The following is a 27,057-nucleotide window of genomic DNA, read 5'->3' on the forward strand; positions in this document are numbered from 1 at the left end:
TTTCTTGGTTTTATTGCAACAACAATAGTGCCAAAAATTGCACAGTTTGCCCATTTACAATGACATCAGATAAAAATGTGAGAAATATAAAAACATCAAAGCAATCAGTTTTGACACAATAATGCTTAAACCTGAGGAGAAAATACTCTTCCACACCGGAGCCTCACCAGAAAACAATAAACTAAAGAAACTTTCCCTCAGATATGGTACACTTACACTTCTTTCACCTGACTGCCTGTTACAGGATATTAGCAAATGTCAGAGGACTAACTAGTTCTGCACAACAAGGACCAGCTAGCGGGAGGTTACAGGTTTTAAAGTCACTCTAGGCAGAAGCAGAAGAAAGGAAACTGATAGGGTTACCAGACTTTAAAGCACTTATAAACAGTAGTAACATTTAATATGATTTTTACTTCTATATTAACAGATAAACAGTGGAAATGGCCATGTTTAAGACGTTTATCATTACTTGGTCAGTAAAATGATAGTGAACACAAACAACCAATGTAAGATCATTTTCACAGCCATCTCTAAAATAATAAAAAACACTACTAACACTCAGGTTCTGATAACTTTTCAATAATGGCCAGCTTTGACACTGAATTTCATAGTCTCATAGAGTTCAATGTTGGTTGTCATAAGTCATGTCATACTGTAGTGTTGTACTCCAGTTTTCAATTAATGCGCTATGTGCTTGAAACATCAGAGCATGTTTATGACACACAGGATCTACAGTGGAATAAACTTCCCCAATGCGCAAAAAAATTTTCTGTTGAAAACTTGATTCTAAAAAAGGAATTTGTTTTGACTGACTTATTTTCAGTAAATTGAACTGAGAGCCCATTCTGTGTTTTCAGCTTAAATTCAGGCACCTGCACAGCATTTGCCAAATGGATGTTTACAGCCATCAATCCCAGTGAGTGGAGCAGATGATTTTTAGTAAGTGTGCTTTGATTCAAATGCTAAAATGCTCAGAAACAAGAAGAGTAAACTCTCAAAAAGAAGTGAGAAATCTCTGTCTGTGTTGATGTCTGTCTGTAGGATATTTGATGGTATTTGATCGTACTATATGCTGCAGGAGTGAATGTGCATTTGACAAGATAACAAAATAATAAGATACCAAAATAGCCTGAGGTATCACCCACTGCACAATCAAGACAGAAACGTTACTGGACAAGTCTACTCTTTACTCCATTTTTACAAATCCAGAAGCATTTTAATAGGGAGAAAATAACTAACAATAACCTGGAGAAACCCTTGTCTGAATTCAAACTATGTTGCCAAATGTAGCACAAATAAATAGATGACATATGGACACATTTTTCACTGCTGCACAACAAGAAAGCAACAGGACCACAGTTTGCTTTACCAGTTTTAAAATGGCAGTATTTAAGACTCAGTGTTTATAAAATGTGAAATTGGATACCCCATATTATTTTAGTCCCACTTTAAACGTTTTTCAACCTAATGCTAGATGTATTCAAGGAGCTGGAATGTGAGATATTCCTTTTCAGAGGAGAGACAAAAACCCCAAACGTTACCTCATTTTAAATGCCTGATATTCCAAACCATTATTATGTCTGAGGAAATGTCACATCTTTTTTTCCAAGTGATGATTTTCCAGTTTAGAAAGATAACTCTCTTGAGTAAATCTGAAACTACGACATGATCACAGTGAACACCGATATAAATCACATTTATATTTATATAAAACACAGCTCTCACCTCTACTAACCTGTTCTACAAAGTAGTGTATGCCACCAATTCACGACGAGGCAGACGATGTGCATCTCAAAGCACTAAAACTGCACCAGACAGACAAGTGCACAGAAAAGCTGATCACTTACACCAGTGGTTACTGTATAAATTGAAACAGACGTACAGACATTTGGTGCAGGTACATTCACATTGGGAACAACAGCGGTGTCTTTGCAGAGCATGCTGACGTAAGATTGTATGCTTGCTTGAAGGGCAAGCGTGATTGGTCCCTAATGAACTGATCTTTAGTATCTTGTCTTTATAAAGTCACGCAAATCTAAAATCATCACTACCTTGTTGAGGAAATGTTTAAGTGAGTTAACACATTCACGCAGAGCCAGTGAAGTACACTTACATTCACTGTCGGCCTTCATCGTTTAGCCACGACACTGCTGCTGAGGACTGAATGGTTTTCAACTGATAGGCAGTTATGAAACAGACGCACTGCTGCATACACGAGAAAGCAGAAAGGCACGGCAGCTGCTTCACTGACATGAGGGGGTGTGAGCAACAGCAGGAGGATGTAAGACGAAGCAATAAGACACAATTTTCGACACAGAGAGGCATCAAGTACAAAAAAGGTTAAATCAAACTACAGCACAGCTGTGGTAGATCAATACTGATCACGTCATGTTACTCACACACTAAATCACAAGTCATGAGTTATGTTTCATACATTTTTAAGTTGATTTTTTTCTGAATCTCATTTAATCATAAAATTATGAAACTCTAACAGCTAAAGACTGTGAGAGTGAGTGCAACAGTTAACTGGCTTTAAAAAGTGACTGGCTACCAAAACTAAAGTAAAAAAAAACCAACAACAAAATGTTTGGCCTATACGCCAAAACAATACACCACATTCATAACACGCACCAGCAGCACACAGGAAACAGTTCAACAACAATCATAATGATGGTGTGAAGCAACTGTGGAAACAGAAATCCTGAAGTCTGGTGATATTCTATACTTCTCTTTCGGTCAACAAATACCATTGGACAACCAAAGCCAACAACAAATTGATCCTATTAATAAGTATTTTGTGTGTATCTAAAGCTTAATATATCTTCTTTCTCTGTGCCACAGAGCTCCATTGTTGTCCAGAAACTATCAAAAACACATCAGTGAGTCACACTGCTGCACTGAGTGACATGTTTCCTCACACACACTATTGCTAATTGTGACTCAATCCCACACACAATACTTCTGCTGTAAATACTCACTAGAGCAGTAGTTCCAAACCCCAAGGGGTCATTGAGAGAGTTTCAGAGGGTCCACAGAAAAATGGGGAATAATTTATATTCACTATTTAATTCACTATGAAAGTCAGCTCGATGTGGGTCACCCTGTATTCATGTGTTGTCAGAATAATGTGAAAAATTAGTGCACGACTGGGAAAATTCATGCAAACACCCTCTCAAGTTGGAACAACAACTCTGAAAGTTGGCAAAAAAAATTAGAGTTGTTATATGCAAGAAAATAGGGGATGAAAGTAAATGTTCAGTTGATGGTAATGAACTTTTTATGAATTTACATATTGCATGTCAGTTTATTGCTCATGTGTAATTAGTTGCTGTTTATGTAGAGTGACCTAGATTAGTTGGAAAAGTTATTTATTAGCATTAGTCAGTTAAGGCAATATATTAGTGGTTTTAGGGGATGTACTGGTGCAGCAGTAAATCTGAGCCAAATTCACTTTGTAATGTAAAGGTTCAAACTATAATCAATGTGTTGTTTAAATGCTCTAAGCAATGAAATGCATCGCATCCTGTATGTAGCGCCCATGTTGTTTCTACATTATGATTTAAAGCTCATGAACACACCACAATCGGAAAAACCACTTCCAAACTGGGAAATTGGGACTAACCGAGAAGCACGTGGATACGACATCATAAGAGAGTCATAAGAGTGACTATTTTGGTCAGAGGTTTTGCTTCCTCCACCATTCTCTCCTCAACTGTTGAAGACAACTATAAAAATTTGGTGTTAATCATATCTAACAAACCAAAATATTTTCAGATGGAGGTCTCCAAAGCAAAATCTAATCACATGGGGTCCGTGACCTAAGGCTGAAAACCACCGCACTAGATCACCAAATGTGATTAATCCACAGCTGAAAATAGTCCCACGCAAATAAACTATTTCCGTCTCTTTGAGTTGTGTTTAGTAAAAACTACAATGCCCAGCTGTTTTAGGAAATTACTGAACCTTTAAACAAAAAATGTAACCACTATGTTTGTGAGCAGTTTTTTAAGATTTACATCATCAGTAGGAAACACTGTGTACTAAGACAAAATAACACATTAATGGCTTTTGTTGACAGTAAGAAAAATATAGAACTACTCCAGGCTCCTCTTCTAAATTCCTGTTAAAAAGGATTCAGATAATAGGGTCTTTACAACAAAACGAAAAAATAAAGTAAGACAAAAGATGGTGTTTCCTTGGTCAGAAGTATTCACCTGTATACCTACCATGAGGATAGTTATGCCTGTCTTAATAAACACGAAGCATGAAATACAAGACACCTTTCTTATTATCCACGATACAGCAGCAAAGCAAAGACAATTCCAAACACAATACATGGTTTAAACACTTCCTGTTAAAAGCCTGAAGTTGCTGTTCAAAGTTCCAATCATACAGTATATGTGTATCAGCTGCAATACTGAACAGACATCCCATAATCCACCACAGGACATCAATCCGCGGCTTGGAGAAAGTAAATAATCTGCTTTTTAAGCTTTGCCAATTTGAAATTTCACCAAGAACAACGTACAGCTTCTGCTGCGTTGTATCAAAAAACCCACCAACAACGACCACATTATAATTACAGTCATTAGGAACCTCTGGCCGAGCTAACAAACCATTGAAGCCATGATGAAGCATAAAGATGATTTCCACAACAGAGGAAGGTGTCCTGTTCACATATGACTCAACCAATCAAAGCTATTTAGATCATAGGTTATGAGCTACAGCTGATGCCAGCTGCTTGTTGTTGTGTGACAGGTCACTGCTCTTGCTGGCAGTTGACTGACTGAGCTGCCGGGCCACCTTCTGTAGCTAACTTGTTTTTGAGAGGCACCGTGGCTTTGAATGTTTCTGTGGCTCTGCCCCGTTCAGAGGTGCCCTTTTTTATTTGGCACGTCAACAGCTGGCAGGGAGATCACTGATTTATAGAACAACCCCATACAGCACTGTTATGGGTCACTTTTATTTTGGTACTGAACCATTGCTGCACCGCCACACAGCACCACTGGGGACAGTTTGTAGCTGCACTCGCACGGTCAGATCAGCATAATGTACATTTCAATTGCATTTATTCCATCAGTGCTAAAATCATTCGCAAATAAATTTGCCTTTGCTTTGCTGTTTTCTTTATCTAGTTAAGCTACAGTCAGTGAAACTAAAGACTTCCTGCACTGATATTTCACATAAAAAGCCTACTAAGAAAAGTGAGGAAGAATTATGTAATATGATCCACTGGGAAGCTTTTAATTGAAACATCTGCGCAGGAAGTTTTTTGTTTCATTGACATTTCATTTTACACAGCAAAAGCAAAGTAGGGGGTGAGTGAGAATAGTGTTTTTGTTAAAGAGGAATTGTGTAACTGTACCAATGGAAGCAGTGCTGTGATAATAAACATTATCCTGAATTTATAAAGAGAATGACTGAACATGGAGTGCTGGGTTGGACTAGTTTCATTAAGTGGAGAGAAAAGGTTTTTGCACATGCACAACGCCCACATATTGACTTTAGATTATTTTGAAAGTCCAAGTAGCTTTTCTCTTTGAGTTCTTGACACACTTCTTTCAAGTAGGAAAATAAATCACTTTTATTTCTGTCCAGAAGACTATTAGGTGCTTATTTTAGGATAAGCTGCTAGCCTGCTCCTTATTTAACAGTCAGTGTTGCCTAAGTGAGGGAATTAAAGAGTGAATGACATGAAGGTGAACTGCCACGCAGAAAGAAGACAAAACAAGACACAGAATTTATGTGCCAACCCAGAACAAATATAGCTCACAGACTGGCCACATCTATAAAAGCTGTTGGGCTACACCACTGTATTTTACAGAAGATGGAGTCAATCATAATTTTTTTCTTCAGAAAAATGACAGACTGATTAGAACCTGCACATGCACTGAAGCCTTTTCCAGTGCAAACCTTCATTTTGCTGCTATCTGTATCAAAAGGTGTATACGGGAGAATGTAAACATGATTACTTTGGATTTTTCTTATGGAAAAACCTGTGGTGGTGCTACGACAGTCAATAGGTTAAGATAACACACAGCTATAAGTCATTGCTAAGCAGTAGGCAGTGAAGTAGTTTACAGCGTAGTGACTGCAGTGAACAATGCCACTGTAGACACCAGAAATGACACATTTTAACAGTAACACCCTGTTGAGAATCTCTAGTATCAGTAGCTTCACTGGTTGTGGAGTTGTTGCTCCTTGAAGGCAGAGCTATAGATATACAGAGTAAGGCAAACTTGGTTTCAGGTCAATCCTTTGGAGCCATATTCGCACTAAATGTTCCAAGGCCATTACAGCCTCTCATTTTAAAACATAGTGTAATTGCCATGGAGCTTTTAGTGCTAACATTGAGCAGACAGTTCCCCCAAGCTATGTATGTCTATGGCTCTGCTCCACGGCAGCCAGATAGAGCACGTCTTCCTGGACCAAATCAGTCTCAAGCAGCTTCAGCAAGTCAGGCTTAGGGAAAGGCTTGTTATGGTAGAGATGTGGACAAAAACCATACAGATACCGTCAGAGCAGACAGCACAAGGCCAGAGGGACAAGTGCTGCCAACAGGAAATAGGTGACTCTGTAGAGGTGGAGTGGAGAGAAGGTCACCATGGCGATGGACAAGGGGAGAGGAAGGCAGGATGCCAGAGGCAGAAATTTACTGAAAGAGACGAAGAACAAGTTGGATATAGCAGCAGAAATCCCTTTGGCTCCGACAGGATAATAAATCTAATGTGTGTGAATGTGTGTGTTGGTGACGATGTGCTCTTACCTGTTGCTGAGTTTTAAAGTGTTGCAGTTAATAAGCAGCATGTACACAGTAATAAGAGGCACAATGAGTGGCCAACAAGGGTCTGGGTCCAACTGGGTGGAATACCTGCAGAGGATCACAACATACACCCATTCACCATGTACACCTCCTCAACATTGTGTCAAACTTCAGTTATTACTTTCAGCCACCTCATCCAGCTATTGTGTGGAAATGACCATGACATAAAGTTAAAATGCTGGCAAAGTTCAGTTTTCAGCTGTTCAGCACCCCAAGAGCTGTTAAAGATTCAACAGCTATATTCATAAAAACTTTAAGGCTGCATTAAGGAAGTAGCTTGCATAAAATGTGCCAATTCATACCTGGAAACGTGGGGGTATGTCAGATGAATTTAATACATTTTGTTTCACACACACACACACACACACACACACACACACACACACACATACTATTATAAGAGTTCATTAAGACATTACATTCACAGCAAATCATTTTCAAATACAAATTTATATTAAACATAAATAAATTATGTGATCAATGTCTCTCTTTTCAGTGAAAGGTTACTCATCACACTTGTTTTAGGAATAACTGTATGAAATCCTAGAACTTAAGTTTCATTTTCAGTTTTCCGCAAAGGTATTACATCAGTGCACCACTGAAGAGGGAGGAAAAAGTATAAGTATAATATATATAAGTCATGAATACCATTTCAAAGTTAAGTTGACTCTCTTATCAATGTTAGTCAAACTCATGTCTGACCCAAGTCAATTCATGTGATTCAAGCCCCCCACCTCTGGTAATTAGTTTACTTTCTAATAAACCCAGCCTTAGATGTGACGCTCAAAAACAGCTCAGCAGTGCAGGTGCTTTGTCTCTCAAAGCTCTCTCAGATACTCCTTCCATTTTCCTACTGTACCTCAGGTTGCGGATCCAGTGGATGAGAGAGGGTGCGATGAGCATGAGGGGTAGAGTGAAGAGCGCTGATAGGCAGAGGTGGAGCTGTAAGTCATCTCTCACCTCCTGCAGAACACACTCAGACAGCAGGGTGGCGCCATTGCATTCTTTAGACTTGCTCAAGGATTCAGCTTCGACTGTGCCGTTCTCAGCTTCTTTGTGCTGCCGGGGTGCCTGAAAAGATGAAAGTGGAAAACTTAAATTATTTCAAAGTGTAATTTGACAAGAATCAAATAATACTGTAATAGATTATGAACCCTCGCTCTGCATTTACATCACTAGCAAACCACAGTAACATCAAACTGGTGCCGGTGGTGTGAGCGACATACCTAAACCTCAAAGTCTTACCAGATTCAACATGTGACTCAAAGATCTTTCTGTCATCTGTAGCCTCAGTACCTGAACATGCAAAGGCAAACAAAGAGATATACGTAGAGTCAGGGATAAACAGAGTCAAAACTGTATTTAAAGTGGAAATAGACAAAAGTTTTGTTTTAACTTGCATTCATGAAGTAAATGTGGATTGAACAATATAATGGCTATAGAATAATGATACCATCGACTTTTAAATTGGTCTTCTGTGTGCCTCACTCTCACTATGCAATTTCGTCTGCTACCCGGAACAATCTCCAGAGAAAATGACGGCTTCATTTACAGCACAAAGGAAGTGTGTCAACCACTGGGCAACCAAACAGGGTTGGTTCTCCCCCCCCCAGTAGCTATCAGTAGCTGTCTCCAGTTACCAAGGGTATCAATACCCCCTTCTACACTGCCAGCGTTATTCCACCTCCCAGTGCTGTGTAAAAGATATAATCCCGGAGTGGGGTGGTAGAGTTGTCTCACCTTTAACCCAGCATCAGAGGTTGTAACAGCACTGAAATGATGTCTGTATAATCGGGACAGCCAATAGGTTGGGATCATGGGCGACATGGCCATAACTTTTGGACGACGTGCTAAGCATGGCCATGGGAGACTTAATAAGTAGTTTGTAGCAGTTAGCAGCTAACTCAAAGAAGAAGAACAGAGGCTGAATATGTCTGCAAATTAGGAAAACAATGAGGACCAGGAGCTCCTCACCCTCAGAGGAGAGGACAATATCAGCCCTCATATAACAGGGACAGTAAATAATCGTTATTGCCATGTTAATGCCATTGTTATTGTTTATAAAGCTCTGTCGACGCCATAGGTCGACGCTTATGTTTTATGTCACACTAAAGGCCGATGCTGTGAGCTGCTGAGAAGCAAAGAGTTTTTCATCTTGGGTCAGACTACTGAGCCCCATGTTATTATTTTAATACCTTCAGAAGGATAGGCACAACTCACAACACTTGGCTACATCTCTCTCCCCAGTAGCGGAAACTGGGACAACCAATATAACTGTGGAAAACACAATATAGTGTATCCTGTGTTGTTGGTAGTTGCTAGGCTCTAAGGAAAACCGAAAACGACCTGATTGTCTTTGCGACAGCAGTGCCAACACTTACACCACTTGGAAACACTGGGAAAGGAAAGCTAAAAAGTTGTCTGTTTCCACTTTAAACTGGTTTAATTATTGATGCTAATGATGCGACTCACCCTGTAAAAGTGGAGCAGAAAGGCAGCAGAGATTGACAACGCCCCGCAGGACATCCCACCCATAACAGTCAGACACACAGTGATGAGAAGCTGAGTCCGCAGTCGCAGGGTACCACAGTCTCTGGAGACCGATGGTCTGCAAATAAACGTTATTACAGTTAAAAAATGATGTATGAGACATTTAAGCTCCAAGTATCTTTTAGAATACATTTTAAGGCTCTTTAACATGTTTTTAAATCACTTAATGGTTTGGGATAAGCCAACATTGCAGAATCTCGATCATTTTAGAATTCTTCATGAGTTCTCAGATCTTAGACTGCTGGGTTTTTAAGTTAACACAATCATACACTCAAGAAAATGGGCAGCACAACTTTTGTTAATTATGCTCCAAAATTATAGAATATCCTTCCAAAAGCTGTAAAAGATGCGGGCTTGTGAACATTTTTAAATGACAGCTGAAAACCTATTCATTTAGTCCGGGTTTTAGTCATTCATTCATTATCTTTAACCTCTTATGTTGTAACAGGGTTGTGGGGGGGGGGACTGGGGCCTGACAGTGGTCAAGAGGCAGGTTACACCATGGACAGGTCGCCAGACGATCACAGGGCAGACAACATACACTCACATTTACGCCTCCAGGCAATTTACACTCCCAAAATTACTTTTTACCTTCACTTTTACATTTCGTTTATCATCAACTGTCTTTTATTGTCTAATCTTGTTGTTCTTTTTGCTTCTGTGTTGCATCTTTATTTCAAAGCACGTTGAGCAGCATCCCTTATAAGAAAAGTGCTCTATAAATACATTTTATTATTATTATTATTATTATGATTATTATTATTAGTAGTAGTAGTAGTAGTAGTAGTAGTAGTATTATATTCTGCATGCCCAAAGACCATTCAGTTACAGTTTAAAATCACATACTCTGATGTTTAGATGACCAATCATACCTGTGTAGAGGAGCTAATATTAGTGAGATCACTCTCATTAGGAGACGGAGCAGTGTGCTGCCCCAGTAAGCCACAGCTGCCCCGAAGATGTAGTGCAGAGGGGACAGGAGGTGGGGCCATTCTTCAGCAGGTACCACACCCTCATCAGGGATAGTTGGGGGAAGGGTATCCATAGGGGGGAGGTAAAGAATTGACCAGACCTCTTGAAAGCAGCTACAGCTGAGGAGAGGGAGGAAAAGGAACATAAACAATAAAAAAATATGTGGGGTTTGAGAATATCCACATATTTTTAATAAAATATTCAAAAACAACATTCCTATAGTGTGAGATGTAATTAAAGCGGCTAGTAAGTACATGAGACTACTTACCTAAGTAAGATGTGCAGAATATAAACAGGCAGATTGACTTTATGAGGCTGCAGGCCTCTGCCCACAACCTGGCTCATGTCTGTGGCTCGCCCAGATGCCAGGATGGAGGACAGCTGCCCCCCACAGGCCAGGAGGAGGGTTACAGCTGTGTACACTGGCACCATGGCGCCACAGAACCTCAAAATCTGTCAGATAAGAAAGAGAAGATCAGACCTATAAGCTTTCTCCTCTTTGCTCATGAAAAACAATAAACGTAGGACTGTTCTCATTCAAACAAAACAAACAAACGGTCAAGAAAAAGACAAAAAAACAAGACAAGAGAGTTGTACCTGTCCCAGCACCTTGGGTAATGAAGTCCTTAATGACACCTGAGGATAAAATCATACGTTTAACACATCATTTATTTCATGTCATGTTTTAAACTGATAATGATAAAAAAACACATTTGATAAAATGAACTGTCATCAGAATGTGCAGGAGGGTGAAGGCTGCACTTGAGTAGTACCTTATATTGGCAGTTGGGGGCAGTGTGGAGCTGAAGGAGGACACCTGAGGTGTTGTCTGGGCGACTTGTGTGAAGCATCCCTGAGATCTCAGTCACTGATGGCACACTGGCAGACACATTAAGTCATGACAGAACCAGTGAGTATGACACATAGATCTGTCAGAACCAGAAGGATCAGCTTAGACACAGTTAGACATGACTGACCTGACTGTGGTTAAAGAATCCTCTCGAAACCACGGTACATTTAGTCTGTACACATTGGGCAGCCTATCTGCAGACAGACATACAAGGATTACTATTATATTTCAACATGTGTGCCTGCCTACTGATCAAGACAAACTTACCTTTATGTACTTTGCACTGGCTTGCAACAGTGATTCTGAAAGCCTGATAGACCTAAAGACACAGAGGTGTTCAAGATGTAGTAACACAGCAAGAACAGAGATACTGAATCCAGCAAGCACTTCATGAAATAATGAAAGCTACCTGGTGAAAGTGTTGCAGCCTGATGGTGTGAAGAAGTCCAGAGGAGTTGACTGAAACATCGCTGACGGTCAAACCTGGAAAACCAACAGTTACTGAACAGGACTGTGTCTTTCTCTCTGAAGTTTTAAAGAATCAGCATTCACAGTAAGACTACTCACCGAAGGACAGAACATGTGGTGCTGGGAGAGACACAGTCTGAGATTCTTGTCTCTGCCACTCGCACTCCACCGTGAACTGCGGACCAGATACACTTTATAATGATTTTTGTATAAATAAACATTACTTTACTTTATTCTCCTGACTGCTTTTGCTGCTTTGTCTCAGGCTTTTATATTCCACAAAATCTCTTTTTAAATTTGTTTCAACCCTGATTCTAATTCTGATTCCATTGGTTGCTTTTGTTTTGTTCGGACATTCATGGTTTCCAGATGATGTATCCTACTGACTTTGGTTATCCTCTGACTTTTCCTCTAGCGCATCATTGGGTCAAAACAGGCAATTATATTACTTAATGACGAAATACGTTGAAAACTAATAAAATTCCCATCATCCTCAGCTGTAATGCTAATTAAAAGATGCTAGCATGTCAACACCCTTGAAGTCCCCCTCCCGACACGTTTTAAAATGTGAAGAAATACTCTGCTATGTTAAATGTTTTATGCAATGTGTCTTTTCATGAAAAAAAGGAGAAAAAAAAACCTGAAAAGGGGCTGGAAGCAGATCAATTCTTTCTCCCTTATGAGGAAATTCCGGATCTGGCCTCCACCCTGCCCAACACTGCTGCTTGCACCAAGTTTCACTTTTCCTTTCCGCGTTTTCTCCAGAGCTGCTCACACTAAGATGACTGCTTAAAAAGCAGTGTACATCAATATGGCTAACATTAGCGTTAAAGAAAACATTGGAGACATGTAGCCATACATGTTTGAGCCTCAATAAAATGAGAAGTCTGTTGTGCACCAAAATCAGCAACTAGCAGATGCATCATCATGCTGAATGCTGTTAGCATCTTTTATTAGTTTATGTTGTTTATTAGCTTGTTAGCCTGTAACTGGAAGTAGCTAGCACAGTGTTAGTGGTTGTGAGACATACAATATCTGTTATCAGTGTTTCCCCTACCATTATATTAGGGGGGCATTTCAGCAAGACAGACAGAGACAGAACAGAGACAGAAGCATTTTATCATCAGAGAATCTTGAGTTATAATTTTTAAGTACCTGTTTGCCATTGAGGTTGGAGGCAGAAACAACCAGATGAGTAACTGATGACAAGTCACTGAGACTGAGAATTAGAACCTGAGGAATAACAGACAGCAGTGAGCAACCAACAGCAGCTCAGATGAGACTAGATGGTGTCTCTTCAGAGAATTACCTTGTAGGGTGGCAGAAGCTCAGTTCCCATGGATAGATCCACTGCATGCACGCTGAAAATTTTAAAGAGCAATTATGAATATAAATAAACATGTATCTACTGTAATATAACCACCACCACATATAGTGATAACACACTGAAGAAAAATCAGGACAGTAAAAAACTTCAGATGTTGATTGAGGATATAGGTGATGGAGAAAGACGAACATCATTATCATATTCTTACCATGAAGAACTGTTCTTGTGCACGCAGCCATACACCCAGCTAGTCATCTCCTGTTGAACAAAATCAACAAAACAGAATCTGAATTGAACTTTGAACTTTGATTACTCTGCTTTCTACTTTACTAAATATGTGGCTTTTCACTGAAATCTTAAACAGCAAAATGGTAGCCTGATAATCACACTGAACTGCTGCTTTATTTTACTTCATCTATATGAATCACTGAACAAATCAAAGATGTGGGTGGTGATTTATAAGTCTGACACCTGGCTAACAACATGGAGCATTGCAAAGGTTGTAGCTCAAACCCAAGGGGATGATAACATTAATACATTGCTGAAAACTCACCAGGTTGTTGCTCCTGCAGTAGAAATGGCTGTAGGCTTTCCTGCGACTCGACAGGGCAAACATAAAGTATTTAACCTGTCCTTCCTGTAGACAGAGAGCAACACTGAAGACAAAAAGTTTTTTCTCTCTGTATCAGGACTTTGTTTTCTCAGATTAATACAAATAACCCATTTATTATATTGATACAAAGTCAGGTACCTTTGGTGTGCTGTAAGCTAGACGCAGTGTGTTAACTTCACTCCATGCTTCAGGAAAATCTGGAAAGAAAAATGGAAGAAACAGGACACAGATATGAGTGATTCTTCAATAGTGTCACTTTATCAATACTTGAGTCTTTCACTTCACTTCACAGAGTTAATGAAAACTCCAAAAAAAACTATTAAAAATTAAAAAAATTAAAACTATTTGACAAAAATACAAAAGGATAAGTCTCTAAATGTACATGGACAGGAATGTGCTCAGAATAGGAGACAAATGAATAATGTCTCCATTTATTAAAGCCTCTCCGTGGTTAAGTGTTTCTCTCTAACCTGAGATGGAGATTGAGGTGTCTTGAGTCTCTCCCACCATCCTGACAGGATGTCTGATGAAGTGATGGTTAAGTACAGCCATTTTCTTCTCTGGGTTTACTGTGAACTAATAAGAGCACAATGGTTAGTTTGCAAACGGATGACATGGCATTAGGGCTAATGCTGACTTTTTTTAATTCATTCTATTTAAACCTGGTATTTCTGCACAGTTGCAGATGAAGATTAGGCTACACTCATATTATTAGTGTTATACTTTTTGTATATATTATATTTATATATTTGTTTGAGGATATTTTAGCTACAATACCAATGTTTGCTAGAATGTGAAAGAGATTCTCACTGAACTAATACTGTAAATTTTACAAGGAATATTTTTTAAAGAAGAAGAAGGAATTCAGAGCAGGATTAAAATAGAATATTTTATAACTAAATGTTGTTTCTAGAGCAGCAACAGTATTATTCCTGACATCACAATACTGAGTGAAATAATAAAGAACACATAGATCAGTCAGTATCAGTCCTCCTGTCCTCTCTGCTCCTCCCTCTGCTGCAGAGGAGATTCACTGCCTGCAGGTAACATTACCGTTGTTTTAAGTTAAGTTTTAAGATGCGTGGCAAACTAAGCTAAAACTGCTATTAGCTGGAATGCTCTCTGTGCTCCTTTAAAACATATGTTAGCGACGGCGGATGAGAGACTGCAGACAAAGCAGATTGAAATATCACTTTTCTACATGTTTACAAGTTGCTAAACATGAAGATCGATTTGGACTGGATGAATCCATTATTTTAACCCAGCCTTAGTGTGATCCAAACATTTCCAATAATTCTAGAGGGTTGTTAAGTCAGAATCTATAAAAACTAGAGTTTAAGTGTTTTTGCAGAAAATTATTATGTCACAGTGATGCTAACCTTTGACCTTTTGGATATAAAATGTTATCATTTCATCATTTTGTCCCATTAGACATTTGTGTTAAATTTTGTCATGATTAGCACATGACTTCTTGAGTTATGGCTGAGAATATGTTTTGTGAGGTCACAGTGACCTTTGACCACCAAATTCTAATGAGTTCATTCTGGAGTCCAAGTGGATGTTTGAGGCAAATTTGTGGAAATATCCTCTAAGCCTTCATGGGCTTTGTTTTTTTTTCAGAGGGCACACTATTTCGTCTATTACGTCTTTCATCTATGACAGCATATTTTTCACATAGCGTGTGTGTAATATGTATATTGATGTCTGTTATTCTGACCTGTCTGGTTTCAGGATCGATGAGGTCGAAGAATGCCCTGACAGTAGCAAGAACAAGCTCTTTGCACCTGGAACACAAAGACATATACACTGTATATTAATGATCTGCATTCTATTTAAATGTGGTTTTAAAGGAATGCATAGTCTACCAAACATAATGCCACATCTTTTACCAAACGATGGACAGATGGTCAGTGGACACCCATGTCCTGGGTACTGCGGTTGCCTTGACAAAAACAAGATGACATTGAAACAAAGTGTCAAGAGCAGCGCAGGATCAAACACAACCTACAGAGCCCCTTTGCAAAACTTCCAGTAACTTTTAGCATGGTTTGCCAACAAGGCAAAAACGGCTACCTCTGGAGCAGGAACTAATTTCTGATCTTGTACATTCAGTGCAAAAATCGGTAAAGCTCCTCAGTTCTTGAAAAAATTCCAGGGTTTCTGGAAAACTTGCTGCGGGAGCTACAATGACAAGGTCAATTGCAACTTAACCAATTCACAAACAATACTTACCACCAGTGACAACTTATTGGGGTCTCCAGGCGGACAAGGTAGGGATGTCAGGCCGGAGCGGACCTGGTAGTCGCGGTAACCACCCCCAACAGACAGAACTGTGACATTCCTGAGCTTTTTCGCGTGGTTCACCCACTTCTGTCTCACTGCAGAGTAGAAATCTACAAAGAGCAGAGACAAGGACAAGTTAAATAATCTGAATTCATATTTTACATTATTGCTATGATGTACAGTGCTGCTTTTATTTTGCACTTACTTTTATATTGTTTTAAATATTAGGAAGTGCCATCGTAACTTCGTATAATGACAAAAGTTTCTTATCTTGTGATCTCAAAAAGTTCTTTCTGTATTTTCACATACAAGCAAGTCACATTTAGGAATAAGACAGCCTGCATTTGAGTCTTGAATTTAGGTTTCCTAAGGGGTTACTGTCAGAAAATTTGTGATGGCATTACTGTTTTTTTATTGTAGGCAAAAAGTTCCAGGTCAGTTCAAGTGTCAAAAATATGCAAGGATGTTCATACGAGGTGAACAATAGCTGATTGTTTAGAGTTTGGTTGAAGGTATTTGAATCAGCTGTTGTCCTGTTGGCTTGAAATCAGGACTTGCAGACACATCTCAGAGGTCAAGGTATCAAGTACCAGCATGAGAGTTCTCCTTACCCAGCAGGTACGGGTCCAAGGCAAGCACTGGAGCTAGGTGGGGTGAGGCCTGGGTGATGATGAGGCTGACCAGATTGGTGTTAAAGCGGGGCAAAGTGAACAGCGCCCGGGCCACCACTCCTCCCATGGAGTGACCAACAAGCACCACGCTCTGCGGGGGCATCTTCAGGTGCTGGCAGGCAGAGAAAAGGAGAAAGCAGTCGGTTAAAAACCTAATCCGCGTATGTGGTTAAGGGTCAAATAATTACAAGAAAGTAGCACAGCATTAGAAAAATGAAAGGCTTAGTAATCGCATCCAATAGTGCCATATGTAGGGGTAGGCAAAAAACAAACATTCTTGTGCCTCACGTTGTCAGTTCCAACTTATGACCTCTGTTTGTCTTTGATGTTGCACTTTGTGTTTGGGATTAGTCATCGTTTTTGAAGACTGCTCCTTTTGATCCCTAATTAAATGACTTTGCAATTTTGCATTACTAGACTACTAGACCTGCAGTTTGAGCACAAATTATCTGACTTCATCGGAGCATTGCCAGTTGATTTTTTTTTTTTTTTAAACATCACATCCAAGAGCTGCTTGCCAGACTGCTTTGACCACTGGGGAAAGCTGCTAACTGTCATTCATCCTAATATAACCGTGCTCCCCTGTAGCTGTGTTTACTATCGCAAATGGTTCAGGTAATTATCCCCTGCAGGTTGATAGACATAAACATTTAATGGACACTAGTATATCTACTGTTAATCGTGCATTTTGATTGCACTGGCTTCTTGTAATTTTGGCAATTTAGGTATTTTAGTTTATTCTACTGTTGCCTTGTCAACTTCCTTACAACTGTGAGATGTGCAGTCCAGAGGGATTATATATATGCATCAAAATTTAAATGTGGAGGGTGATGAAATGTGATATGTATCCCCAACACTGAAATATTACTCCACCGGAAATATCCGTCAGTAACTCTGTCTGACGAGTGGCTGATATTTGAGGACTGACCTTGTAGAGCCTCAGGATGGCCTTAATGCTCTCATGCAGGAAGTGAGTTTGTCTGAGCAAACTGCCACCATAAAGGGCCACCAGCTCCTCATTGAAGTCCACAGTGAACACATTGAAGTGGAGCCCCCCATCCATGTTCTCAGCCTTCCTCAAGGCTACAGAGCCCAGAGAGCGAGCTTCAGAGAAGAGAAACAGACATTTGACAGAGACAAGTAGTGCGACTGGGCTCAGTGTTTATACAGACAGCATTAAGTGTGAAAAATTTAGTAAAATCATACAGATGTGGGGTCAATGCTAGTCCTAGCTCATCACAACCATATGCTCAGATGCTCTGCCAACTGACAGGCTGCAATAATTATTTATGCACAGCTCTTATGTGCAAATAATTTTTTTATATTTTGAATAATTGATCAGAGTCATCACGTCTTCGGCTTCTTTGGATCCCTGGGGAGGCTATTCGTGACCTAAAAATACAACTCTCTAGTTACTGTTAAGAAAGCTCATTAAATTTACAAAGACTGTACCATTTTTCTGTAAGGCAGCCCCTGAAACATACCAGTAACACCCTGATCTCATTTACACCTACATATGCTGGTATACCATCAAGCTGTTGTAACTTGTGACGTTAGGAAGCTGTTGTTCATACATTGGCTTGATAAGTCTCAATGCAAGACAAGAAATGTTACGAACAGAGAGCATGCACCATCATCACACACACTACAGTAACAGCAAAATGTGTTTGTTTTCACATGAATAAAAGCGTGGGTGTTCTCCTCCTACACACAACTGATAGCAAGAACAGGGGACCAGCATAATTTCAGAAAGGATTTGTATCATTGAGAGGAGAACTGAGTTGTCAGTTGGAGAAAAGATTACTGGCCCTGTTTAGATGATCTATAGCGTGCGGTTGAAAGTGCATGGTGCAAGCGCTTTTAGGGTGTGTCCGACTCCACACTGTTAGTTAAACAGTGCATAATGTGTGCGCAAAGTAGAGTGCAAGGGGCAAAGGGTTGTATTGAGTCAGTTAAGTATAGGTGTTTTGGGTGTAACATGAATTTAGCTATTCAGAGACTACATTTACATGCACAAAGTATTACAGTTTTTGGCCTTATTCTGAAAAAGACAATATTCTTACCAAGCAATTTACATGGCTAGTGAAAATGAATATTCCACTGATATTCTTGTTTACATGCAGCTAAGTATACTTCCATTAACTTGCCCTTGTTTAACACGTCAGCATGTGGAAAAGTGGAATGGCTGGAGCTACTCATGCCATTTAGCTTCTTTGCATCGAATTTTTTTTTTTCAAAGTTTTCCACTAGTGGCACACTTATTCTTCCATGCAAACACAGTCTCCCTCTTTCATATCCAAAAGCCGCTTTATATCCAAGTCTTTCATGATGTTTAAAAGTTGGTATGTTTCTCCTTCGGAACAGAAATGTGGGCTTTTCTTCTGTGCATGCATCTCTACCACAGCCTGCAAACTACTGGCAAGTTGGTATGTGTGCAATGTATCCATGGCAATCTATAGAGCCGACTATACACAGGCAAGATGCTGTGTGTCGCAAACTGCTGTAAAAAACCCCAGTTGGGAAGAATATTTTGAATGCGCTGTATACATGTCCAAAGAATGCTCCTAAAACCTGAATAACACTAGCATATCCCACATGCCTAATCAGAAAATACTACATTAGGAATGTTCACATGGAATGTGCTGTTTGAAAATTGTCATATTCTCAATAATTGTAAAAATATTAGTGTGCATGTAAATGTAGTCATTTCCCACTCTCTTTAAAAGCCAGGTACACTTGCAAATCCAATTCAAAAATGTTGGGATGCAGTATAAAACATAAATAAAAACATAATGCAATGATTGGCAAATCCTTTTCAACATACTGTGGGGTAAATAAGTATTTAACATTTTTTCCATTACACATTTCAAATGCAGTTATTCACATTAAAATTTAGACTGGACATTGGTAATAACTCAATAAAACCACATTGATACTGTATATAAATCGTAATATTTCAATCCATAATAAGTACAAGTGTGCAATAGAGTGGAATGACACAGTGTAATGAACATGCTCACTGTAATTTATTTAATACTTGGAGAAGCCTTTGGCTTTGTTTGCCACACAGCTTCAGTTTGTGAGTGCTAATATCGTAGGCAACTGGACTTGCTTGCGTTTCTTGAAGACGTTTCTCCTCTCATTCAAGAAGAAACGTCTTCAAGAAACGCAAGCAAGTCCAGTTGCCTACGATATTAGCACTTATGATTACCATGACCTGTATGACCGAGAATCTTCACTGACAGCTTCAGTTCCAAACCAATTTATTTTTTGGTCAAAATGCCCAGAACGGTTCAAAAATGGGTGCGGTAACCACAACAGAACCTGTTCCATGTTGGTGGAAAAGGGTTAAGATTTTGGTGAGTCCACTTGTGAATCTTAAGAATGAAACTTCTCTTTCAGCATTTCAAAAATTAGTGTCCTCAGTTCACAAACGCTTCCTTAGTGTTGTTAAAAGAAAAGGTGATGTCACACAGAGGTAAACATGCCCTTGTCCCAGCTTTTTTGGAATGTGTTGCAGGCATCAAATTCAAAATGGGTGTATATTTATAAAAAAACAAAGTTTAGTAGATTGAACATTAATTATCATGTCTTTGTATTGTATTCAAAGAATATATGTCTTAAGGATTTGCAGATCATTGCATTCTGTTTTTTACACACTTGTTTTTTAATCAGGGTTGTAGATGGCAGATTGGGCAAATTGGAGAGGCGAGTAGCTTCCTGCTGAGAGTAATGCAGTAACAACAGTAATGTCATCGCAGCAGACATCATGGGACATTTAAGCAGCAAAACTGTTGAACTTGACAGAGGAAACAGAACTTAACTTTTAGCTTCTAAAATAATAAGTAAGGTTACACTGCTCCTTGAGCACAGATGTGCACAGTGTCTCTCTTAATGGCGAGTGGGACAGCAGCTCTGCAGCCCTAATCTTATATTTTCCTCATTATTGATGAATTATTTCACTCATCCACAACCCGTCAGTGGTGCGCATCCCTGTGTGTGTTACACAGGGATGCTACAAGAGTGTACACGTGTTGTTAATCTGGCTAGGCATGTCTTACTATTTGAATAATGCAGCATTTAAATAGCAGGAAAACACTGCGTCTTTCTGACTTTAGACCAGGTTTAATAATAAAATAGCAATACGCCAACAATGCACCTGACCACACCTCATTTCAAGATCTACACACTCATGGGCACACAGATGGGTGCAAGTACATTTGCTGCTTATACTATGTGGGTGCTGGCCATGAAAAAACTATAAATGACAGTTGCACTGCGCAGTGTGCTGCTTTACACTGGGTGCAAGACAGAGTCTTATGTCACCAGAGGTACCATGCTTGAGTTCCCACGACAAATTCATCTCCAACTCCAATATAAATGAAAATATAATAGACAATACAGTGTGCGAGAATCTACATTTCTTATTGTGAACAAAACTCATGAAAAGACCAAAACCGCACTGCATTAGTCCATTAGTTTTCCTAACCTGTGGAGCTCAGACCCAAGCACATATGTCCCTATTGAGGACATGCATCTTTAAAACGGCGTCACCAATACAGTTTCCTTTCATTATAGTTGCTATGTCATTTTCTGAAACAGCTGGCTAGGGCAAAGCGATACAGAGAAAATCAAATATTACAGTATTTTTGACCAAATACTTCAATATTGATATTGGGACGATATTGTAGGGTTGAATATTGGCGCTTTCACAAAATATTTATGAGATTTTTGATGAATAATCACCAGCAATGTAGCTATGATGACTAAATGGGTAAAGGCAAATAACAGTGCAGCTAGAACAGTCTGGTAAGTTCAGAAAATTAAATCAGGATTCAGACAGGAAAAGACAGCACTTATGATATTACGAAATTGAAAAATCTAGGACAAAATCTAGTCTAATATCATAATATTGAAACAATATCAATATACTGCCCAGCCCTACTAGGCACTGTAGATTTTATCCATACAGTGGAGTCAACTGTGTGCTTCTTGAGGACTATTCTTAGTCATGGATTAACACAAATTTGGTGCTTAAGCAAGTATTTAAAGCAGCAAGACGGTGCATGTGGGATTTACTCAAAATAAACTACAGTGGGTGTGTTCATGGTAATAAAGGAACGTGTCATCCAGTACAACATTGTGTGTAGCTCTGGGAGAACACATCCTCCGTACTACAACAACAAAAACCAAACACTACTGAAAAATGTTTTCAAAAGACAGTTTTTCAAGATTAATACAATTTTCTAATGTTTACATGTGAATTTCAGCCCCACATACACAAAACGAAATGTGGAAACTTGATTTCTCTAAGGCTATATGATAAAGCTCTAACATCCACTGTGTTATAAAAAAAAACCCTGAAAGCTAGTGTGTCAAACTGTGAAGGACAACCGAGCCTGCTTGCCAGTCAGGGAGACACTAATCAACAAAAAGCATGAAGCCACGCTCGTGTCCTTAAACAACCTCAGCATGTCCACTGTCCACAATTTCACCTCTTTCCTCTTCAACATCTGTCTTTGATGTCCAAAGCTGTAACACACAACTTTCACTTGCATTGTTTTCTCCCTTTGTTCAACCCTCCATTCATTTTGTGCACTTACCTTGTTTGTAACTGCCTGCATTTCCAGGAAGGAAGAGCACAGGGGCACCGGTGAGTTTGAGTGCTCTGGTCTCCTGGGCGTACAGACCCTCTCCATATAGGTAGAGCCCGTACGCTGGGTACAATCTGGCAACACGACGAGGCAGAGCCACACGCTGTGAACCCAACATGCACCCACACAGACACGGATTAGGGGGTGAAGTCCCACAGTCACATCAATCTCAGACAATTCATTAACCTTTAGGTCTCACTTGTAAACACACCACACACCTGTCTCACTAAGAAGCACAGTGAAGCAGCTCCAGCACTGAGTAAATCTACTCTACGGTGGACCCTACTGGATAGTAGGGTAGGTTCACCTGGTATTTATTCTAAATACTGCAGTTAACTCAGGTTTTATGTGAGAAGTAATGAGGTGTATTTGATATAGGCCTAGTTAACCCTTAATGTGCTCAAGACATGACCTTCATTTTAGATAATGACACATGTACTGTTCAAGTGTAAGGCTACATCTGGGGATGTGTAGTATTGATTAGAGCTCAAACATTGAGTCTATTAATCAAGCAGTCAACTGAAAGTAAATGAATATACAATACATAATATACATAATTTTTTACAATTGATAAGTCATTTAAAGTATTTTCAAAAGCAAAATTGCCAAAAATGTGCTGTTTCCAGTCTCTTAAATGTGGGGATTTACTGCTTTTATCAATTTCTTATTACAGTAAATAAATGTTGAACAAAACAAGCAGTTTGAATACATCTACTTGGGGTGCTTGATGGTATGATGATGGACTTTTCTTTTTTTTTTCTATACCAAACAATTAATGAAGAAAATACACAGGGCAATACAATTATTCAAAAATTATCATTAGTAGTTAGTACAGACATAGCTGAATCACAACATTACAATGACCAAAATAACTGATTTCAGATCATGATTTGTCACACTGACATGTCAGAGCTTTTCAAACTTAAAGGGATAGTTCAGATTTTCTGAAGTGAAGTTGTATGTGGTACTTAGTCAGTGTATTGCATACATTAGATGTTAGTCGGCATGCCGCTAGTTTGGACGAGCAGACTTAAGTCCTACACAGAGGCTAAGCAATTTACGGCTGCGGACAGGGGTCAGCAACAAAATCTAATTTAGCTACCTAAAGACAGTCCCACCTAAAAAAAAAACAGACAAAAAAACAACAATATCAGGTAATGTGTACACTATCTGAGAGTATTTTCACTTTTTTACCTTTCTGTCAGACAGCCTGTTACAACAGGAGAGCCGTTGGCGACTTTGGTTCCCCATCTATGCTCTCTTCAAAGCCACCAAACTCCACTGACAAAAACAGTAACTAACCATTTCAAATGCAAAAGTCACACAATAACACAAACAAAATAACTGTTTGAGGCAGTGGCAGACCAGCAGCTCCTGTGTTTAGCAATGTTAAATAACTGTTTTTCTCAATGGAGTCTGGCTTAAAAGAGAGCATATAACGGCTTTATTTCCCCTTTGGAAATCACAGTTGGACATTAAGGTAAAGCAGTGAAAATATTCTAGATATAGGCTAGCACACACTTAAACTGATATTTTTTACATACATACATATATACATATATATATATATATATATATATATACATACATATATATATATATATATATATATACAGTAGATCGCTGTCATCTACTGTTTGTGGTACACTGACTAAGGATAGGTCCCTCCTACAACCCAGCTAAAAAAAAATCAGAACTATCCCTTTAAACCTACTTGCAAGAAATATCTACTGAATAATGATTTTCTTTTTCATTTGCAAAAACAAAAACAAAGCTTTTTTTTTTTTAAAAACATATGGAGCTATTTTTTGTCTTCCTCCCTTATAACGTAACAAAAAGCACACACTCCTGTCTGAATTAGGGTCTTTGCCCATACAGTGCATTGCCCCCAGCTGCGCTCCACTTCTGGACAGATGAACACATTAGTGAGCAGCATAAAGCAGGGGAAGGTGACCTACATTGCATTACTAACATTAACTAACAGCATCTTCAACAGTCTTTACCTGGCTTGTAGTTTATGTGGAACACACATCCCCACATCGTGCAAAGCTGATCTGCTGAGAGGATTCAAGGATCAGCAGTTGATTTATGGTTTTAACATGGCTAACTTGGGATCATCTAATCCGAATCCTTAACAAACACACACTTCCAACTAGACAGGTGTGTGTGTTTATGGGAACCATTGAGGAAATTCATTAGGGTGACCAGACACCCCCCTTTACCAGGGACAGTCCCTGTTTTTGGTGGCCTGTCCCCGGCTGGAGTTGTCAGCGGAAATGTCCCTGTTAAACAGCAGGGCTGCCAACACTCAACTGACTGTGAGATTCATGCAACTGATGCATTTCACATGCTCTCATGCCACACATCCATGGACATACTATGAGACAATGGGCCACTGGGCACAGGTATGCGAAGGGCCCCACCACCTCTCCTACATTTTTAAATGTATTTCTTATTCATCGTCTCTTTATAGTAATAATGCATCTTTTTGTGTTCTTGTATCTCCTTGTGGTAATTTAGTATGTGGTTATTTTGTGTATGTCTCTGAGATCATGCTGTGTTTGTTACTTTGTGTCTTTTTGCTATTCATCTGCATCACTATGTAGCCATTTAGAGTCTCTTCTTTGTTAAAGTATAAAGTATTAAAAGATATTACAAATATTTACAATACAGTAGAATAATATAAACTATAAAATAGGCAAAATAAGAAGACCAATATAAAAGTAGCATTACATGAAAAAATAAAAAGGTAATGTCCAGGAACATTCCGAAACTGGTTATGTCACATTAAAATACATGAGCCCTGTTATCAGGCAACACAACCCTGCACCTGGTGTAACCGGCTCTGTAACGTTAGCTGGATTCAGGAAATAGCTTCACAGACGCTCGACAGGAGTAATACATGTTGCCTGTTCAGATGGAAACACATTTCTTTTCGCGGTGTTGAAATGACCAAAACCAATTAGCAAGATACTGTAGCCTCCGCGAGAAACAACTCGACAAATGCGCCACGCTATAGGCTAATTATGGGTAACGTATTGTATGAGGTGTTGAGTGAAATAATTAGCCTAGCTACTCACCCGGTACTCTGGGTATTCAAACATATAGGTCATACTGCATCTGTTCTCTTCGAAGCCAGTCAGCAACTCTCGCAGGCCAATCGCCAGAAGCCCCAGAGCCAAAGCGTAAAAGGCCACAGTGACGAGTTTCATGGTTCAATTCCGACTCCGGGTTTCATATATTACAGGTGTCTCATCTCCATGTTTTCATTGTCAGTCTGTAAACACCCAACCATGTAAGATACCATACATGTTGCCACACTCACCAGCTGAACATCACAACAGGAACCACATACTGTACAAACAGTAGTGATTGGCAGGTTTTTCGGCCAATGGGAGGAGGGAACTTGAGGAAAAGACCAATAGGAGAGCAGACAGCGAGTGACACAACTATATGTCAGGAGTTGCTAAATTTAGCTGCTTCAGTTAAATTTGATTTGTTTTTGCATGCTGTGTTTTATTATTTTTTTACTTTTCTTCTAGAACTGCATTTCCAAATGGCCTTAATATAATATTTATAAGTAGCCGTTTGCATGTTCAGTTATTAGAAATACACTGATCAGCCAACAAACATAAAACCACTGGTGGGTGAGGTGAATAACATTGCTAATCTTGAAACCTTTGGTCCTGGCATTCATGTGGATGTCATTTGACATGCTCCACCCATCCAAACACCATTTTAGACCAAGTCCTCCGACCTCATGGCAACGGTACTCCCCAGTGGCAATGGCCCCCCCACCAGGACAATGCACCATGCAACACTGCAAAAACTGCTCAGGAATGGCATGTTGAACATGACAAAGAACTCAAGGCATCGAAGTGGCCTTAAAATTCCCCAGATTCCAATCTGATCAAGCATCTGTGGGACTTGCTGATACCCCACCTCACAACCCACAGGACTCAAACAATCTGCAGCCCAGTGCAAGACATCACAGGACATCCCCCAAAGGTCCTGTGTCCATGCCTTGACAGGTCAGAGCCAAGTCTGATCCAAGGAGGCCCCACTGTAGCTGGGGGGTACCTCTGGGAGTGCCATTGCCATGAGGGGGGGTACTGAGAGTGCAACAGTGTTTGGGTGAATGGAGTGTGTCCAGTGGCATCCACATGAATACCAGGGGCCTGTATCACGAAGCAGGATTTTGTCTTAGCGAGGTAACTTCAGGGTTAACCCTGGGTTTTCGGTCTCATGAAGCCGGTTCAGTTCTTATCGGGGTAGATCACCATGGTAACTCACTCTGAACGGCTATCCTGCTCCGGAGCAGGGTAAGTTCAGGGTTGAATCTGATCCTATAAAAAGCACCACCCACTGGCCAATCAGCTGTTCGGAAAAAAATGACTCCGCTGACAGAAATGCAGCCCAGTCATGACGGGAAGTTTAATTCATTTGATTGATTTTGATTTGAAAGTTTATTTTGAACATTAAAAAAGAAAAGAAAGCAACAACAACAGACAATGAAAAGATTGTTCAAAAAGGAGTGGAAAGAAGTGGAACTTTCATCCCACCCCTTCATAAGAAAGAAACTGATCATTTGCGGACACTTAATAGCACCATTAATTAGTGCCAACATTTTGTTTTGTTGGAGGAAATGATCCCTGTTAAAGATAATGGGCCTAATTGACAGCTTTGCTGCTGGAAATGTGGAAAGTAGCCTATCATGTCTACACTTCATGGTGTTTGAGGGATTTTCCTTTTTGTTTTTTAAAGAGGGAGACTAGGTATATTTTTGCGCAGCTGTTAATTTCTAACACAGCTCAATATCAGGATGATTTTATTCAGACTATCAATT

The 27,057-nt window shown here is 39.5% G+C and overlaps 1 protein-coding gene across 1 annotated transcript; it reads right to left on the reverse strand.

Annotated features, from left to right (window-relative positions):
* Positions 1–25,563, reverse strand: pgap1 (post-GPI attachment to proteins inositol deacylase 1). Its single transcript, XM_050048838.1, has 26 exons — positions 25,292–25,563; positions 22,161–22,314; positions 17,486–17,661; positions 16,498–16,669; positions 15,836–15,996; positions 15,493–15,545; positions 15,321–15,387; positions 14,074–14,179; positions 13,742–13,800; positions 13,544–13,627; positions 13,199–13,248; positions 12,973–13,024; positions 12,819–12,896; positions 11,763–11,838; positions 11,605–11,678; positions 11,463–11,514; positions 11,323–11,389; positions 11,119–11,224; positions 10,943–10,981; positions 10,614–10,798; positions 10,246–10,464; positions 9,296–9,431; positions 8,069–8,119; positions 7,683–7,894; positions 6,767–6,871; positions 1–6,655 (listed from the first exon to the last, which is right to left on the reverse strand). Exons 1-26 carry the CDS (start codon positions 25,421–25,423, stop codon positions 6,517–6,519), a joined length of 2,805 nt encoding a protein of 934 aa, XP_049904795.1. The 5' UTR covers positions 25,424–25,563; the 3' UTR covers positions 1–6,516.
* Positions 25,564–27,057: the final 1,494 nt, after the last annotated feature.

Source organism: Epinephelus moara, chromosome 7 (genome assembly GCF_006386435.1).
Source record: "Epinephelus moara isolate mb chromosome 7, YSFRI_EMoa_1.0, whole genome shotgun sequence".
Taxonomy (NCBI): domain Eukaryota; kingdom Metazoa; phylum Chordata; class Actinopteri; order Perciformes; family Serranidae; genus Epinephelus; species Epinephelus moara.